This window comes from Jatropha curcas, chromosome 3 (assembly GCF_041381405.1).
Source record: "Jatropha curcas cultivar XTBG-Jc1 chromosome 3, XTBG_Jcur_1.0, whole genome shotgun sequence".
Classification (NCBI taxonomy): Eukaryota; Viridiplantae; Streptophyta; class Magnoliopsida; order Malpighiales; family Euphorbiaceae; genus Jatropha; species Jatropha curcas.
Genome location: NC_143153.1, coordinates 3,192,188 through 3,209,230, shown reverse-complemented (window position 1 = coordinate 3,209,230; position 17,043 = coordinate 3,192,188). Strand labels below are relative to the sequence as shown.

The 17,043-nt window shown below is 33.2% G+C and overlaps 2 protein-coding genes across 4 annotated transcripts; one reads left to right on the top strand and one right to left on the bottom strand.

Annotated features, from left to right (window-relative positions):
- Positions 1-4,477: 4,477 nt before the first annotated feature.
- LOC105644439 (RNI-like superfamily protein) lies at positions 4,478-11,188 on the bottom strand. 2 transcript variants are annotated; one of them, XR_002285615.3, is made up of 18 exons: positions 10,671-11,188; positions 10,505-10,589; positions 10,258-10,360; positions 9,955-10,023; positions 9,730-9,846; positions 9,568-9,641; positions 9,188-9,284; positions 8,899-8,941; positions 8,231-8,293; positions 7,215-7,444; positions 6,490-6,610; positions 6,288-6,391; positions 5,947-6,060; positions 5,701-5,871; positions 5,466-5,609; positions 5,233-5,378; positions 4,786-5,136; positions 4,478-4,697 (listed from the first exon to the last, which is right to left on the bottom strand). XR_002285615.3 is itself a non-coding variant. In XM_012229787.4 (17 exons), the coding sequence occupies exons 2-17, from the start codon at positions 10,566-10,568 to the stop codon at positions 4,985-4,987; spliced, it is 1,812 nt and encodes a 603-aa protein (XP_012085177.1). In that variant the 5' UTR covers positions 10,569-10,589; positions 10,671-11,188; the 3' UTR covers positions 4,478-4,984. The 2 variants fall into 2 exon arrangements, 1 of the variants encoding a protein (XP_012085177.1); XM_012229787.4 differs by having other exon boundaries at positions 4,478-5,136.
- A 991-nt stretch (positions 11,189-12,179) lies between these two features.
- LOC105644440 (Tetraspanin family protein) lies at positions 12,180-16,460 on the top strand. 2 transcript variants are annotated; one of them, XM_089719746.1, is made up of 6 exons: positions 12,180-12,628; positions 13,213-13,312; positions 14,012-14,092; positions 14,191-14,295; positions 15,061-15,291; positions 16,074-16,460. In XM_089719746.1, exons 1-6 carry the CDS (start codon positions 12,351-12,353, stop codon positions 16,143-16,145), a joined length of 867 nt encoding a protein of 288 aa, XP_089575872.1. In that variant the 5' UTR covers positions 12,180-12,350; the 3' UTR covers positions 16,146-16,460. The 2 variants fall into 2 exon arrangements, with proteins under 2 accessions (XP_089575872.1, XP_012085178.1); XM_012229788.4 differs by having other exon boundaries at positions 12,182-12,628; positions 15,112-15,291.
- The last annotated feature ends 583 nt before the right edge of the window (positions 16,461-17,043 follow it).

Sequence of the window (17,043 nt, the reverse complement as noted above, 5' to 3'; positions counted from 1 at the left end):
CATTTTTTCATATTAAAATAACAAATCTCTTATTATCATAAAATATATTATATATAACTGTTAATTATGTGTGGTTTAATTGATTTCGAGTTTGATTACTTTCCACTATAAGAATTTTCACTAATTTAATAGATTCATGAGAAAGCTATTTCATGTTGGTACATCCCACACTCTTAAATGATTCATTTTAGACTAAAAATGATTCATTTAATTTTTTTTTTGTAAAAAATATAAAAATATACATTGTACTTTCATATTTTTTTTATTTTAAATCTATGAATTTTTTTTTTTTTTACCAAAAAGGTTTATAATTTATTTTATGAATAATCAAAAGTCTCACAACTTAAAACTATCGATTCATGCATGTTTATGCGGTATTGAATTAATGGTGCATTTATAATTAGGGGTGTACAAACAGGTGGTGGGGTTCCGAACCGAAACGTAAAATTCAAAAATATATTTTCTTTGAAATCGATCAAACCGAAATGAATTTAGAAATCGAATCAAACTAATCAATAAAATTTGTAGATATTGGTTCGGTCAAACAGTTCGATTTTACTTGAAAAATAAATATTTTGAAATAATTAATCCAAAGGCCGAAAACCAAAATTATGAAAGATTCAAACTGAAACCGAAATCAATAACCAAATAACTAAATAAAACATAAAAAATAATTAGGTTCAGTTCAATTTTTGGTCTTTTCCAAAGTTGCCTCACCCCATTTATAATCGTAAGGAGGATACAAAATAACCCCTAAATAGTGTTAAAATACTAAATCCTTGATTATTAAGAGAATGAAACACGTACTCTTTTTATTCAAAAATATTTCACAAATCCTGAAGTCAAAAAAGGTATCCTTTTATACGTTTTTTGCTTAATTTTCTGATGAGAATGGTTTCTTAAAATGTGGATTATGTATATTCTGATCAGAATGGTTTCTTAAAATGTGGATTATATATGAATCATACGGGTGGAAAAAAAAAATTATAGATAGAATTAGTTAAGACTTATTGCTCTGTGGAAAAAACTTCAATGAAAGATAAAGTGTTCGACACTTATCAATAGAAAAAATTACCGTTGAAAGCGCTTTCCCTTCAGAGCATGACGTGTCGCGAGTAAAACTAAACTTTAGCACAACAAGTGAAGGGCACATGTGGTATAAAAAATAAATAAAAGTCCCCATCAAAAGCTAATAAAGAATTGGGCGAAAGACTATAGATTAATACTTGACAATTAAAGAACAAGATATCATCATTTGATATTAAAACATACTGGATGTAGTAGTTGGATATTTCAATCAGGTTAGGAAATGTCTGTCTTTGCAGAGGAATGTTCATCTTCTTGGGGCTCATACTCCTTGCATTCATTCAAAATTCAATTTTTTCTTCTTTCTCCACTTAATTCTTTTCCATCAGCTCATCTTCCTCCTTTATGGAATCCAAATTTTAGGTGTTTTGGGTCCATTTCCAATTTGTTGATGGGAACAATAGCTGATCTACATTATAAAAAGGAATGAATTGATCTTTTTCTTTTTATTTTCTTTAATACACATGTATATTTTTCAATTAATCTTAATAAAATTTCAAATAAACTCTTTTTATTATATATTAACTCCATAAATTTTTGCCCTTATCCACCACTGCTGGGAATGACAACTTTATTTTCCCTTTTCTCCCGGTAAATTTTGTTTTTTTATCCACCTAACTTTTTTACCAACATCTGTGGGGTCCATATATGTTAATCACTTCCCTTGCTGCCTCTACACATGTCCATTTTCTGTAGTTCCACATCACTGTATCAGCATCTCTCAGTCATGTCAAGCAGAAGCTCTTTCATCAACCCTCCTACAAACTTTCAGCAACTCCCCTTTTCCATACCTCATTTTATCTCCAAATGGAATTCCCACAAACAATCATTAATTTCATTGCAGTTTCATCCTTAATGTATTATTAGAATTGTGATACCAATAATACTTGCCATCCATCCGTCAATCTTTCTTTAAACAAACCCACTTGACTACTTGACTAAAGCACCGGTATGATGCAAATTATTTTTTAACGTTTGATTTATATGAGTTTCACTGTGGTCTTCTATTTATAAAATTGCCAGAGAGTTTAACAATGTACATTCTTTAATTCAGTGACATTAAATTTGTTTTTAAAGTTATGAAGTCTTCAAAACAAGAACTAGCGAAATTAATAATAAACACACTCTCTTTTTTTATCCGAATAAAACCTTCGATCGGAGCATCCAAACGCGTGAGTATAGATTCAAAAATGAAAAAGAAAAATGCTGATCACAAGCTTTTTTATAGTATGCAAATACTATTCCTCTGGAAAAAAGAGATTCTACTGATTAGCTTTACACCTAACACTTTGCATATGCAGTTAACTGGAAAAAGAGACTCTAGTAATTAGCTTTACACCTAACACTTCGCAGTTAACTGTATTTGCATGTCCATCATGCATGAAGCTGCTTGACCAATGACTACATACCAAACTCATCCAACTCTGGCTTGTTAGCTCCCTTCGCATGGCCAGTGGTTATATATATGTATATATATCTTGGCCCCAAATGGAAGCATATTTTTTATTTTTAAGGACCACATTTCTTATTCATTTCATATATATTATAATTATTTTATTGACCTAAGCAATAAGTGTTGAGTTGAGTGGTTCAATGCTCTCCTTCTTAAATGAAATTACTCGCTTTTATTAGTTATTTACGGATCTTATATATATTAATTTGACTCAATTCAACACAAATCTAACTTGATTAAATATGGTGAGAGTATGATGGATAATAATTTTTATTGGTAGGTAAGAACAAAATTCGGTTCAAACTCGCTCCACGATCAAATCTATATATACTCTTTTCACGTGAATGTAAAACATATTTTTCATAATTTCAAATGAACTGTATATTTAATTTCACTTAATAAATTTCCTTCCTCAAATTATAATATTGGTAGGAGGTTATAGCTGAAATTAACAAGAAAAATGTTGGTTCACGGGTCACTTTACTAATCATACAATGTTAGTTAAATAAAAAAGTGATTAGAAGCAGATAAGCTTCAAAAGAGGATGATTGATACAACAAGCACAATGCAAACACAATAACAAAAGGCTTACTTCATGACAAAGCCAAGACAACTACCTTTTTTGGACATAACACAAGGCAAAGAATAAAAATGAAAAAAAAAGATTTTCTAAAAGAAAAAGATAAATAAATATATTAAAAAAAGAAGAAAAAGTAGTTCAAGTTAGCTTTTGTTTAATCATGAAATGATGAGTGATTGTATTATTCTTTTTATCCTTAATTTAATTAAGTGGAGTTGTTTATTAATAAGCACTTGGAACCTTTACAGGTTGGAGCATTGGAAAAGTGGAATGAAATTCATTTTGAACCAATGTTAGAGGATGAAGTGCTAAATCAATTTGCAAAATTCATTTTCAACCCCTCATAGTCTTGATCTTGTGTATTCAAACTTCAATTGGAGTCTGATTTAAAAAAAAAAAAAAAAAAAAAGGAAGTCACAGGCAAAGTTAGGAATTTAAATTACCAAGAAAAAGCTTCACCTGCAAAGTAATTTTCTTTTTCAAAAAAGGCGCGAGACATTTCCCATATATTAGCAGAAAGTATATAGTAAAAAGAGGCCATGTACGAGTGATTAGCTGGTCTAGATTACTTAAGATTCAAACATGAACAAACAGAAAACTAGAAAGCACCACAATCATGAGAGAGGTTAGGGTTGGTTTAAGCAACATTCTTCAGGCACACGCCAACATTGGCAATATGCAAAATCCGTTGTTTCTCCTTGCATCCCCTCAAAGGTGGGATGTCTTTATCATCTTTTGTTTCCATGATGAGGAAGAGGAAAACATTCTTCAGGTACAATAGTCTCGTCTGCTGTTTAAATTTCATATATTTTACCCTGCAACAAGAATGAATTACAAAAGATAAAAATAAATAGAACACACTAAGCAAAGTACAAATCAAGTTATTTTTCATGATTGATAAGGTAAGATGGAACAAGAAACCTACTGTGTCTCGGACATTCAGTTTCATGAGCAAGGGCCATCATTTTCTTTGGCAACTCACTACACGGTACAGAGTTTAGGATAATGAATCTAGATTTTGTAGTTAACTTTGAAAGTGAAACCTGACCATACATCTATTATTGGCAAACGAATCAACCTTTTCATAAGATGCCAATTAGTTATAATCTGATTTCGCAACGAGATGCAACATCAAAATAAACTTGTCAGAATGATGTACCACAACAAAAGGCAAATGAGCAGCAAAAGCCTGTCCGATGCACTTCAACTGCTCCAAGTTTGCACCTCATGTATTACAATTTAGCAGAAGAAATGAATGCTTGGAACAGTACTTGCATTTTCTTTGGGAGCTGGTACAATCAGCCCGGACAAGTGAAGAGATACAAAGAAACATCCATGGCCTCAAGCCTCAAGGCATATAATCTAAGTAAATCAAAATTAGATCACTATGTAATGCAACAAGAGAGTAAAGTTGAATCACCATTCTGTTTGACAAAAAGGTCACTGTCAATGAAAATCAGAAGGGACGAAATTCTTAAATTTTAAAATCCATATATTGAACTATGATCTCAGAATAAAAGGGGAAAATAACCATATACACTCATAAGTCATAACATCCTTCTAACAGACTGCAATGACCTGCAGAAAACACAGCTCATGAGTCAAACCGAGTAACCAATAACTGAAGGCTAATATCAAGTCAGCATGTAATAATAGTAAGAACCACCTAGCCAACAGCCCAATAGGCTGCTAACTTGACAGTAGCACCTTCCATCCTATCCATCCCCTAGTTTTCCGTCATTTTAGTTTCCCAGGTCTGATTCCAGGATATGAAACTCTACATAAAGTTCGAAGAGCAACTATGGTAACTTAAAGATGTAATGCTGCATAACTGCTTCCGAAAAATATGTTGAAAGTTCTGTCATCTATGGATCATCATCATAAGGAACATCTGTGGCACGTGATAATGGAAGAATCAAGATAGGCCTTCCATTATGTTGGAATTCAGCAAGGATGGAAGCATGAGCTTGCTGCCAGTCCCAGGTGTTCCCATTCAAGTCCAAACACTCAAGGTTACCTAGTAATAAACAGCGTGGAAATGGCTCAGACCACTTGTGTGTTCATTTTGCAAAATTATATGATTCAAAAATCACTTCTTGTTGGATGCAAGTACCTTTTGCAGCCTTTAGAGCAGAGCATATTATGATTAAGGATTCTGTAGGCATAAGATTATATGATGCATCAACCGAAACAATATCAGGAGCAGATGACATGAGCTTGGACAAAAATTTGGCAGTTTCAAGCCCACCACGATTTTTGCTGCATGAATAAAGTTAATTTGTCAATTGCCTGGACACAATTTCAATACCAGCTTGAGGAAAATAAAATCAAGAAATTAGTTCAAACCTTATGTTTATCTTGACAAGCTTCAAATCTGCCATCATTTCTTTTTGTAGTTCCTCGAAGCCAGCTGAGCCTAGTCCTATGCCCCCAATATCAAGTTCTCTAATCGATGTGCTCAAAAACTTTCCCAAAGCGCCAGCTACTGGGCTGAAGAACAATAATTTTTAAGCTGATCCATCTCAAGAAAGGAATATAAACAGCAAAGTACAACTTCAATGCAAGTGTTAGGCAAACAAACCTGCCAAGGCCATTATCTGCAAGTGAGAGAGATTTTATTGGTCTTTGTAGGGCTGAAAGGGTGTCTAGAAGTTGCGTCACTCCATCACAGGAAAGCTCACAGTTTTCCAAATTCAGCTCCACTAATGAAGAGAATCTTTCCAGAGGCTCAACAAAATAAGGGATCAAACATCTGCAAAATTCAACTGATGCTGAAACTTTGTCTTGCTACACAGAAAATATATAGGGAAAATGGATATTAACTAACCTGATTCCTTCATCTTCAATGGGATTGTCACTTAAATCCAGGATCTCCAAATTAGGCATGCAAAGAAGTGCATATCTCAGACTCTCCACATCGTCCTTGTGTAGACTATTTCCCCTGAAAACCGATAAGATTTTAACAATGCTTAAAACACTCTCCAAAGACAAAAGACAGTATCTACAATGTTATCAATAATGGCTTCATAGGTCACTATATATCTGTATGTAGGGCTACACTTGAGGGTGGTAAAAGATAACCTTGGGCACTTTATACATATGGTAGGGGCTAGTTAATTGAACAAATTATTCAAAACAGAAAGGAACCGCATGCAAATAATGTCATACCTTAAATTGAGCACACGTAATGACTGCAAAGATTTGCCTCTTTCTGGAGATGATGGAAGCCTGCTTGAGGATGCCAAGTTAAAATTAGAAAGCCACCCAGCTATCTGTGAAATATTGGTGACAAGATCATTTGCTGGTAATCTTAAGTTGGTAAATGAAATAACTCAAAACGAATAAATCTAACACAAAAAGCATTACTCACATTGTTGTCTGAAAGGTCAAGGAGGGATATGCTTGAGGAAGCATTGACAAGCACAGTAAAAAGCATGTGTGCAAATTTTCGGTCTAGGTAGTTGCCACAAAATCTTAATGAACACAAGGACCTGGAAGCAGAAGGGTTCTGAAGTAAGAGCAGAAGCTATTGGAGAATAACAGGTCTAAATGTCTAATTAAGCAAGATGCAATCAGATGCTTGAAAATCATATTTCAGATACGATATTCATTCATACAACAGAGCTCTATGATTCTTAATGGATAGAACTAAATGGGCAAGTATTTTAACTCTTTTTCTGGAAAGTTTCAATTTGATTTGTATTGGTCAAATAGAAAAAGTAAAGAAAGGAATTAGACAAAATTTTCAAGAAAACTTTCCCACAAAGTGTCAAAATACAAGAGATACCACACATTGACTGGCCATTTTAGCACTCAACGGATGGAGCCAGAAATATAACGATGGTTATATTTCATATTTCACAGTGTAAAACTTTAAAGTCAATCTTCCTAGGACCTGAATCATATTTTTACTTTTTAATGACCAGCTAATAACGAATTACTACTTTTACAGTTTGTTAGTTGAAGAGAATTTCAACAACCTCAAGACGTCAGAAAATAAATTTAAAACAGAACACACACCAAAATCTACACCTATCTATTTTACATACTAGTAAAAAGGTAAGAAAACACAAGAAGTTCAGAGAATCGATGAACCTTCCTAATGAAAGAAATGATACAAGGGAAAGTGGTAACGAAACCGCATCAGTTTCAAGGAAGCTTGTTGCCTTGACTGAGAAGCTCTGCATGACCCATGTCTTTTTATTTTTTATTTCTAGAGAATCAAATATTGCATTTACAGAAGTCGATGAAAGGCTGCAGTGAATAAGTTCCAGAGATGTCAATGTTTCACTGTTTTGGACCAGTAATTGGCATAATCCATCCACCTGCATATTGCGATATATCCCAGTCAACCAGGATGTCAACATATATACTAGTACATCATGTCCTTCGCTGAATTTAGACAGCTGGTAACAATAATTTAGTAATTTGCAACGTTAGCTTGGTAGTTCCGCAACCACATGATGAAAATAAATATTTCCCATTTTCATTCCTTAGACTACTGATATGACAATTTGCAAATGCTTCTAAACGTGATGCTGCTAATGTGCACCAACTGATTGTGTAATAATCTATGAGTCAGTAATGTAGCACTCAAGAGAGACATCTTTATCCACCACGAATCTCATTGTCACATCTCATTACACCTTCAGGCACAGTTCTAACCTAAATGCAGATTACCATTACTTTGCTATGAAGTTGATCAATATGTAAATTAAATATTGAGAGTACTGATGGCATGACCCAATTCAAAGCCAATCATTTTTATATCAAAATGCTACTTCTTTCTGTTATGTTTCTCAAGATGTTGTACAGTAGATGATAACAATAGCATCAAATTTTCCTTAGCATAAATTGTTTAGTACCACAAATCTATCTTTTGATATTGTAATTAGCATTCTGTGGACTGGGTGCATAAGTAGATGTTCGTTCTACTATCAACTACAGTAGTTGTTTTAGCTTGTTTTCCTTCTCCAGATTCTACTTTTAACTTTCACTTGTTGTTTCAGAGGTTTGCAGTTTCTGAACTACAGATGAAATTATCAGTTTAGTAATCTCCCTTATTAGCAAGCAGAATATCCTAAAGAAAATTGAAGAAGAACTAAGCATACATATTCCTTGGTTCTGATCCACCGTAATGCCAAACTTTCCAATTTGCTGTTTCTCAATAATTGCTGCAGCAGAACAGAAGTAGCAAATATTAGGCCACTTATCATTCTTGTAGGATGCAATGTACTGAAAGAAACAAGCAGTATGAGATGAATGTAAGTGAATTTAGAAATGCAACAGCACCCAAAGACAAAGAGAGAGAGAAAGAAAGAGACAGAAAAAAAAAAAAAAAATTCCTTTGACAGGTTCAAGAATGCCAACTGATGAAAAGAAAAGGGAATTAAATTAAAATTTTGAACCTTGTTTGCTATATGCAACTACACTCCAAAGGGCATAAACAATTGATGTCACTCCATTGAAACCCACAAAAACATGGGATCCAAAGATGAGTAGATATAGTAAAATAGCAATAATAGCAGGCCTTCTAAGCTTTGGCAAGATGGGTAACGAAAACCCCTACTACAGATTTTGCCAAGATGACAGAAATTTTTTTTTTTTTAACAAAAAAAGAAATCCTAAATTACATACGTAGCATGTCCCTTGAAGGGGATTCAAACGTAAAAACTTTTAGCTTGCATGGATGTCAAAAAAGCCATAATCCATGTGCTGGAAAATACATTCAAAAAAAGTTACTTCGTGATTTTATTCTACTTGGGAGATAAAGACATACACAAGTTTCCGAAATACACAGAACATTTTGAAGTCTCAAACATCTGCACAAAGAACAAAAAATATATGAAATTAATAAGAGTAAAATTAGTGTGTGTGATGAACATTCACTTGCAAAAAAACATTGACAACAAAACAAATTTAGTGTGTAAAACCAAATAAGAACTAGGGAAAAAAAAAAATTTGCCGCCAAAATGTTGAACACATGTATTTTTCAATTCATTTTTCTCCAAAGCATACGAAGCTAGACCTACAATTTCATAATATCAAAACTTGACATAACATGTTACCTAGCAAAGTGCCCAAATTGTTGAAAGTGGTAAGATAATTTTGAATAAGTTGAAGGGTTCAAATGTCCTTCACAACCGATAGATTTCAATATATCATCTGCATGAAGTTGTTCAAATTTGATAAGGCTACAGGCAGATGGAAGAAATTAGAATTAAAAGCAAAAACTTAATTTATCAATATCCAACTGTATATCGGAAAAGAATAGGAAATTCTCTTATATTATTCAGAATCCTACTGCAGTAAGTAACCAAGTGCGAGAGTGCCCAACAACCAATGCATACTTTAGCAGTGACCATTCATGTTGCTTTTTCAATGTTTTAAATTTGTCACATAACTGCTTCTAAGATGCATAATTCTGTCATATGGCAACATATAATACCTGAAATTTCCAAATCTGCAATGTATCCATCAAATGAGGGTGTAGAAGCTAATCCTGCTGCTTCATCAAGGCAACTGTCTTTCGGGTTAATATAATAAAAGGACAAAATTCAAATAGAAGTAATGAAGAAGATTGTAGCACGGAATTAATCCTATCATGTACTTTTGCAAATGTGTTTGCCAATATGTCTGCTGCCAGTCAACCGATTCATTACTGTCAACAAGCCAGGGCCAGCGCGACTGAAATAACATCTTCCACGCTGTATCGAAGTTACAACTTCTGCGAAAAATCAGTATTACAGTTAGACTGTCACTGCTTCTGTGCTTTTCTTATCTAAATCCAACATTTCAATAACGTTAACAAATAAAAATATCAATTCTTTCATACCTTCCACGCTTTCTTCCAATTTTCGAGCAACCATCAGAACACTCATAATCATTCCAATTCTCATATGGCCTATTTAAAGACAACCATCCAAGAAAATAAGAGCAATTGATTGCAAAATTTCAATAACCGATATCAATCAGAGAATTTCAATAAAATAGCACCAATAGCTACGACAACAAAAAAATTTCAACACCCAGCAAAATTTCAAAAACCACTCATTCATACAATAGTTCAACCATAAAATAGCACTAAACACAATCACATGTACCAAAACAGTAAAAGCAGGCATTGTCATTAGCTTACATTTGAGCTTGTAACTTGTGCAAAGCCAAAGGAGGTAACATTGTCACTAATACATCAAATAAATGGGATGGAAGCTCATATACGTCAGGTAAAATATCATCTCCTACAATTAACAAAATACAAAAATCAGTAATTTGAGAAAAAAAAAAAACTTTCCCAGTATTATAATATTTGAAAGAAAAAGGGAAATTGAAGACATTAAATTCGTTTCAATTTCAACATAATAACGAAGCATCTAAAATTTTACCGCGAAGGAGTTCTCTTTTAATTGCCTCCATGACGAGAGATATCAAAGATGGAACTTTCGCCATTTTTGAGCTTATAAATTGAACCTAAAATGAAGATAATAGCATCAGCCTTTTCAGCTCGAGAGTAAATCTAGGGTTTAAGAAGAAAAGAGAAGGGATAATTACTTTCTGCACGAAATGGTTCAATTTCAGGAATTCTAAGGAGTCAGTAATTCACCAGTCACCAGCTTGTTTTCGAGTCTACCAACGTCAAATTCTCTGTGCTTTATGCCTTCCTCCTCTACCGCCTACTTCTATTAAACAACCTCCTCCTCCTCCTCCTCCTCCTCCTCAAGCAACACGCCTCCTGAGCTTAATCAATGTAACAGATTTCACTGATGGTTGTCTTTCTCATTTAATATTAATTATTATATTAAATAATGATTAATATTGAACAGTAACTTGTGGATTGTTTTGGTGCGAGTCTACTTTCAATTTATTGAGGTTGCAACAGTAATGTCTTGCACGTCAGGATTCTATCAGAAATTTTAAAGTTGCATCCATAGCTTACAAGTTTAGGGAAAGTTTCAGAGAATTGAAACAAGTGGTTGAAATTGAGGAACAATCAACATGGTGGAGACTAGTTTATGGCTGTTGAAGGAGATGACCAATGCCATTTTGCCATCTGCGTTTTTTTGTTAATGTGGACTGTGCCTTGGGTTTAGCATTGGTTTAAACGGTATGGCTCGCTTCATCGATTACGAAATTTAAAACAAAAGAGAAAAAAAAAAAAATCACGGCATCAACGAATGAATATACAAAATTTGTAGAAGATATATAAAAAAAAATTAATATATAAATTTTTTTAGAAGATTTATCTTATTAACTTAATTTTCTTCCTTGATATAAATTATTTTACTTATCATTATTTTTTATGCAAATAATTTATTCATATTTCCTGCATTAGAAATATTTTTTTATTGATTAAATAACAAAAACTATAATAATTAATATGCTTTAATCCGTGAACAGTAACCCACTATTCCCGAGCTTAATTAATATTGTCAATGCCACTCCTTTATATAAACATCACAGTAGAAAGAATCAACTTGAGCCATTGTATTCATCAACTCTCCTCGCTAAGATCCTACTTTGACTAAATATCAAATCTGCAAAGGACATATAAGAGTGCTAAATTAACTAATTAATCGGTTAATATTAATATTTTAGCATTGGTCGATCTAAATCTAAGTAAATTCACATCACATTTTACTTCATAGGTTCTTACCTTTTACTCAATTCACCTTTACCCTTACGATTTCTAATATTCTTAAATAGTCTTTCTTACCTTTTAACTTCGGACTGACTTAGACCATAATAAAAAAATTCAGATACTAAAGAAAAACTAAATTTACTAATGTTTCTCGTCTGAGGACAGTCCTAATTTTAGAATTTTTTATACAACTGTAATAAAAGGGAAAAAAAAATTCAAACTCTATGCCAACTCCTTAAAATTATTTATTTTTAAGTTATTATTAGTATTAATTAATGCAATGATAATTAAAAAAAATAAAAAATATGCTAAAAAAATTTTTTTTAAATTTTTTTTTTTTTTCAAACTAACGGCGGCACCAATATTTTAAAAGGCAGTTTCCTATCTCCGCACCGATACAAATCATTGATGATAACTGATAAGCAACAAAAGCATTGTAAAAAATAAAAAATAAAAAATAAACAAAAGCCAAAAGAGAAACCAACAAACAATTTTGCAAAAAAGCTCCAATCTTTACTGTCATTGATAGCCATATCTCTATCTACCTGCAATCTTCATTGGGTTTGCAATTTAGGGTCTGAAATTAATCACAAATGCAACGCAATTGCTGCCATGTATCATTAGCATTCGTGCTTAAATTCTTCAACTTTCTCCAAGCTTTTATAGGACTCTCTGTTGTACTTTACTCTATATGGATGCTGGATCAATGGAACCACCATGTTCCCTTTCCTCCGTCGCCGCACTCTATTGCTCCCTCTCCAGATTCTCAATCCCAGTCGCTTAGGGTTCTTAGTCTCGTCGCTGATTTGGCTTACGGTTTTGATGATGGACTTGGGCTTCGTTTGAATTCCTTCGAGCTTCCTGCACCTTGGTAATTGATTTTTTATATATTTTTGGCGGTTTTAAGTTGGGTGTTGTTAATGGGTTTTTAATTTAATGGTTTATAATTTGATTGGTTGGGATAAGGGTTTTGAAGTCAGTAATTGAATCAGATTGCATCGAACTATAAGGAGAAGGTAATTAAATGAGTTGATATCAGCTTTAAATGTTCATTTTTTTTTAAAAATTTACATTTGAAAACTTTAAATTGACCTTTATTACATTTTTGGCAAGCTGACTAGGTAATGAATTATTAGCTTTTAATGCTTGTAAACATTTTACTCTAATTATGCTTTGATTGGTTGCTGGTAAAACTGTATTGTGCCTTTCTTTTAACCGAACACTTGGTTTACTGTTAGAGAGTGAGTGAATCATGAGCGATTATTGTTAGATTTAAACATTAAAGATTGAAGGGTGAGTTAGCACAAACTATTGCAATTCAATTATGGCCTTTTGCATTTTTTTTTGTTTCTTGTTGAATATGTTATGATATGCGGTCTTTGTGTTTGATTTGGCTGGGAGTGAAATACAGGGATCCATACAAGTTTTAATTTGAGGCTTTTCTTTGGGTAACAGGTTCATCTACTCTTTTATGGGCGTGGGCATTATATTGTGTTGCATTACTCTCATTGGTTGCATTGCAGCTGAGGCTATTAATGGCTGTTGCCTGTGCTTTGTATCCTGGATATACGAGCTACTACCTTTATTTTTTATCTTATTTCGGTTAACAAATCGTACTGCAGTTATTCTTGAGTAGCTAGTTACTATTGTTGGATGAGTAGAGATGTTAATTGACATTTTTCGCATCTTGGAAACAAAATTAGCGTTATTTTCTCCAAAAAATAAAGAAAATGATGCTTGTTCTCTATTTCATCTAAGGGGAATGGCAGTGACTGAAAAATGAGAAGATAAATGTAAGTTTATGTAATTGGTGATGAGAATGAGACTATAGATATTCTTAATCAGCAAAAAGTTCTTGCATTCTGAGCCACAAACTGTAATTGCATATTGGCTGAGAGCTGGAGTAGGCTAAATAGGAGAGAAGATTTTTAAGTATTTTATTTCTCTATTTTTCTTCATTGTTGTTGGTAATTAAAGAAATAGGGAATTTTATATCAAAATGACGGGTTTTTAAAAAATTGGGATATTTATATTAAGTAATAGGATCTCCTACCAGTATTTATTGGGTTTTATTTAACTCCTCTATCATCAACTTGATAGTAACATAAACATAATCTATTTCCAGGAAGGCAAAAAAATGAAAATAAACATAATCTATTTCCTTCTTATTGGGAGTTGAATTGTTAGTGCATAGTGCTTAATTCAGAATTTGGTTTCTTTTCTTATTCATTTTTCTTAACCTTGTAAATATTAGTACACCATACTCAAAATCTTATTCATTCTGATAGAAGCAGCTTTAGTGGCCTTCATAGCAATTGATCATCGTTGGCAAAAGGTGATTTTTTTTTTTCCACCTTGAAGAAAGTTCACTACAACTTTTGTCCTCTATGCATGTCTCTTGTATGATAAGCTGTCATGCACTTGTTTTAATAGGATATTCCTTTTGATCCAACTGGAGAACTTCAAACCCTTAAGTCTTTTATTGAAGACAATGTTGATATATGCAAATGGGTTGGCATTACTGTGCTCACAGTTCAGGTATGTAATTGTATGACCTAAAGATTGATATTCTTTCTCATGTTCATGTTAAGAGCATTGATTAAAATTCTGAGAGATGTAGATCTCTAGGATAGTATGAAATTTACCTCCTGAGGTTTACATCGAAATCAGAAATAGTTTAAATGGATTCCCAACTGCCTATTTTCTCTGGTTTCTTTTATTCCCTACTGCAAAACAAAGTAAATGTCATTGATGTTGTGATTGATGTAGTCATTGAGCTTTTGATTAAATCATAATATTGTCTTTTGATATATGGACTTGTTTGTCTACTTCATCTCAAAAGCTTTTTCCTCGCAAAATGAAGTTCTTTGAATTTGGTTCTAGTAGTTCAGATTTTTCCAAGGTCTCAGCTTCAAGTATTGGGACTTGAACATTCAATCCGACGCAAAAAATAGCAAAGGATTCTTAACTGCTTCTGAAATTAGTTGTTAGGTAGGGGCAGTTTATTCTTTTATTGAACTTCATTTTATGGTAATTTAATTGGGGAGCTATTATGATGGATCATGTTATTTGTTGGACTTTGGCATTATTTTGTTTTGTTGAGGGGAAATAAGTTTGCAATGATTGCATTAATGGATGTAATTAACACACAACATTTCCTACTTATCATAAAAAAGGGTTTCAGAATATCATGGTTTAAGAACACACAGATGGAACATATATACTATATCATCCTTGATAATTATAAAGGAAACACTCACCGTTTTTCTCCAGTTTAAATTGCTTTTAATTTGTATTTTCTAGGAATTTTCAAAGGTGCTGAGATCCATCGTTAACAATGTTTTCTCTGATCAGGCGCTATCTTTACTGCTTGCAATGATTTTGCGAGCAATGGTTTCTACTAGAAGAGAAGATTCAGAATGTGAGGATGATTATGAGAATGGTAGAGGTAGATCTTGGGAGCCACTCCTAAATCAATCAGGTCAAACATCAGGGGCTCACTCAGACATCTGGAGCACACGGATGAGAGAAAAGGTACTTTCATTTGAGGCCATACGTGCCTATAAATTGAATGATTTTCTTATTATGAGGTGCACAGAAATCATAAGCAATAGTAAATAAATCTATAGGAGCACTGCTGAACAACTCCTGAACAAACCTCCCCCCCCCCCCCCCCCCCCCCCCAAAAAAAAAAAAAAAACTCTGCTTTTTGAAGGTAAACTGGCAGGCTGAACTTGGGCCTGAACTCCACTAAATTCGTTTCTTCTGAACTCAACTTGCACTCGTTTCAGCATATTGACTAATGCTATAGTCTATTTACATGTGAAAGATCTGAAAATGTGATTGATTTTATTTCCTAATGAAATGCCTAAATATTGCAACTTCCAATTGCAAGTTGGCAACTTCTGAGTTCAGTGAAAATTACGAAAATATTTTACTGAATAGTGAATAAAACTCTAGAGGTACTCGATAACATCTGAAATAAACACCTTCTAAATCTGGACTGTAATTTAATGTCTCAAATCTTTAATCTTGTATTTCCTAGATCTTCTTGTTGCCTGCATCACTGTGCCACCCTCTCCTTTCCAACTCTGAGATTGATATCTTTACTTGTCTTGATTTTGTCTGGTTGACCTCTATGTTTGTTAAGCTTTAAAAGTTATGTTATCATGGTAATAATATGGTTTACTCTTTGTTTTTTAATGGGGATTTCATGAAGTATTAATAGACATTGTAATCTTTTTGCTCATTTATTTGAATTCTATTATTTATGGATTGCCTATCATCTTATGGTATTTGTGCATTGTGCACTGCAGTATGGATTGAACAGTGTTGAAAAAACCAATGCACTAGGTCAGAACGCATCGATGAGCATGAAATCCAAGTAATTCAGATCAGAAACTCTACCCCACAAGGGAAATGACAAGGGAGTCTCTTGCATGGATACAGGCATAGATGATGTTGCATTTAGTCACATGAGTCTTGCTGTTTATGAAGGAAGTTGTAATGTATATAGGTCTTTGCAAGTTTGTTAAATTGCATTGCACTGATTAGGTAAAAACATTCTCTGTAAAGGCAGAAATGTTGTGCTGCTTATATCATATCTTGTTCTTGTCGTCATTAAGAACGCTTTGATGTTGATACATGCAGTTCTCTAAAATGAACAACGTTTCCTATGAAATATTAAACAGGGATTCTGCCAATCTCCGTCTCTCACGCTTCATGGGATTTATCTCTAGTATTTTCTAAGTTGTTTGGTCGCAAGTTCTGGATCAGATGGGCTATGGATGGAGGTTATTCAATGATCTCAAAGTCATTTGGAAATTTGAAGCTGAGAAATATATAACTATTAGCAGCAAGTCACGGGATCTCTTACCTCTCCATTACTAAAAGTTCAAACATTAGTTAGCCTCAGATTGGATAATAGACAGCAAAGAATTTGCCTGATAAATAGCTTTTTTTAGGCCCTACGAAATTAAAGTAGCCTTCTCCTTTGAATATCATCAATGAATACGACTCGAACAGGAGAAGATAATTAGGAAAAGGGAATTTAAAATGATTCAACTTTGAATTTCATTTCCATGATAACTACTTTCACATGCACACAATACAAAAAATATCAGTGTCGCTTTCACATCTCAAACTGTAGCTTTCTTCAGCAACAATTTAGGGATCCCATCATGGACAGGATAAAACTATATATTTATTGTATAAATTTACAATTTTATTATAGTCCTAAAGTCACGAGCCCTCTGTTTCACAGAGGTATATGCAAAGCATCTGTTT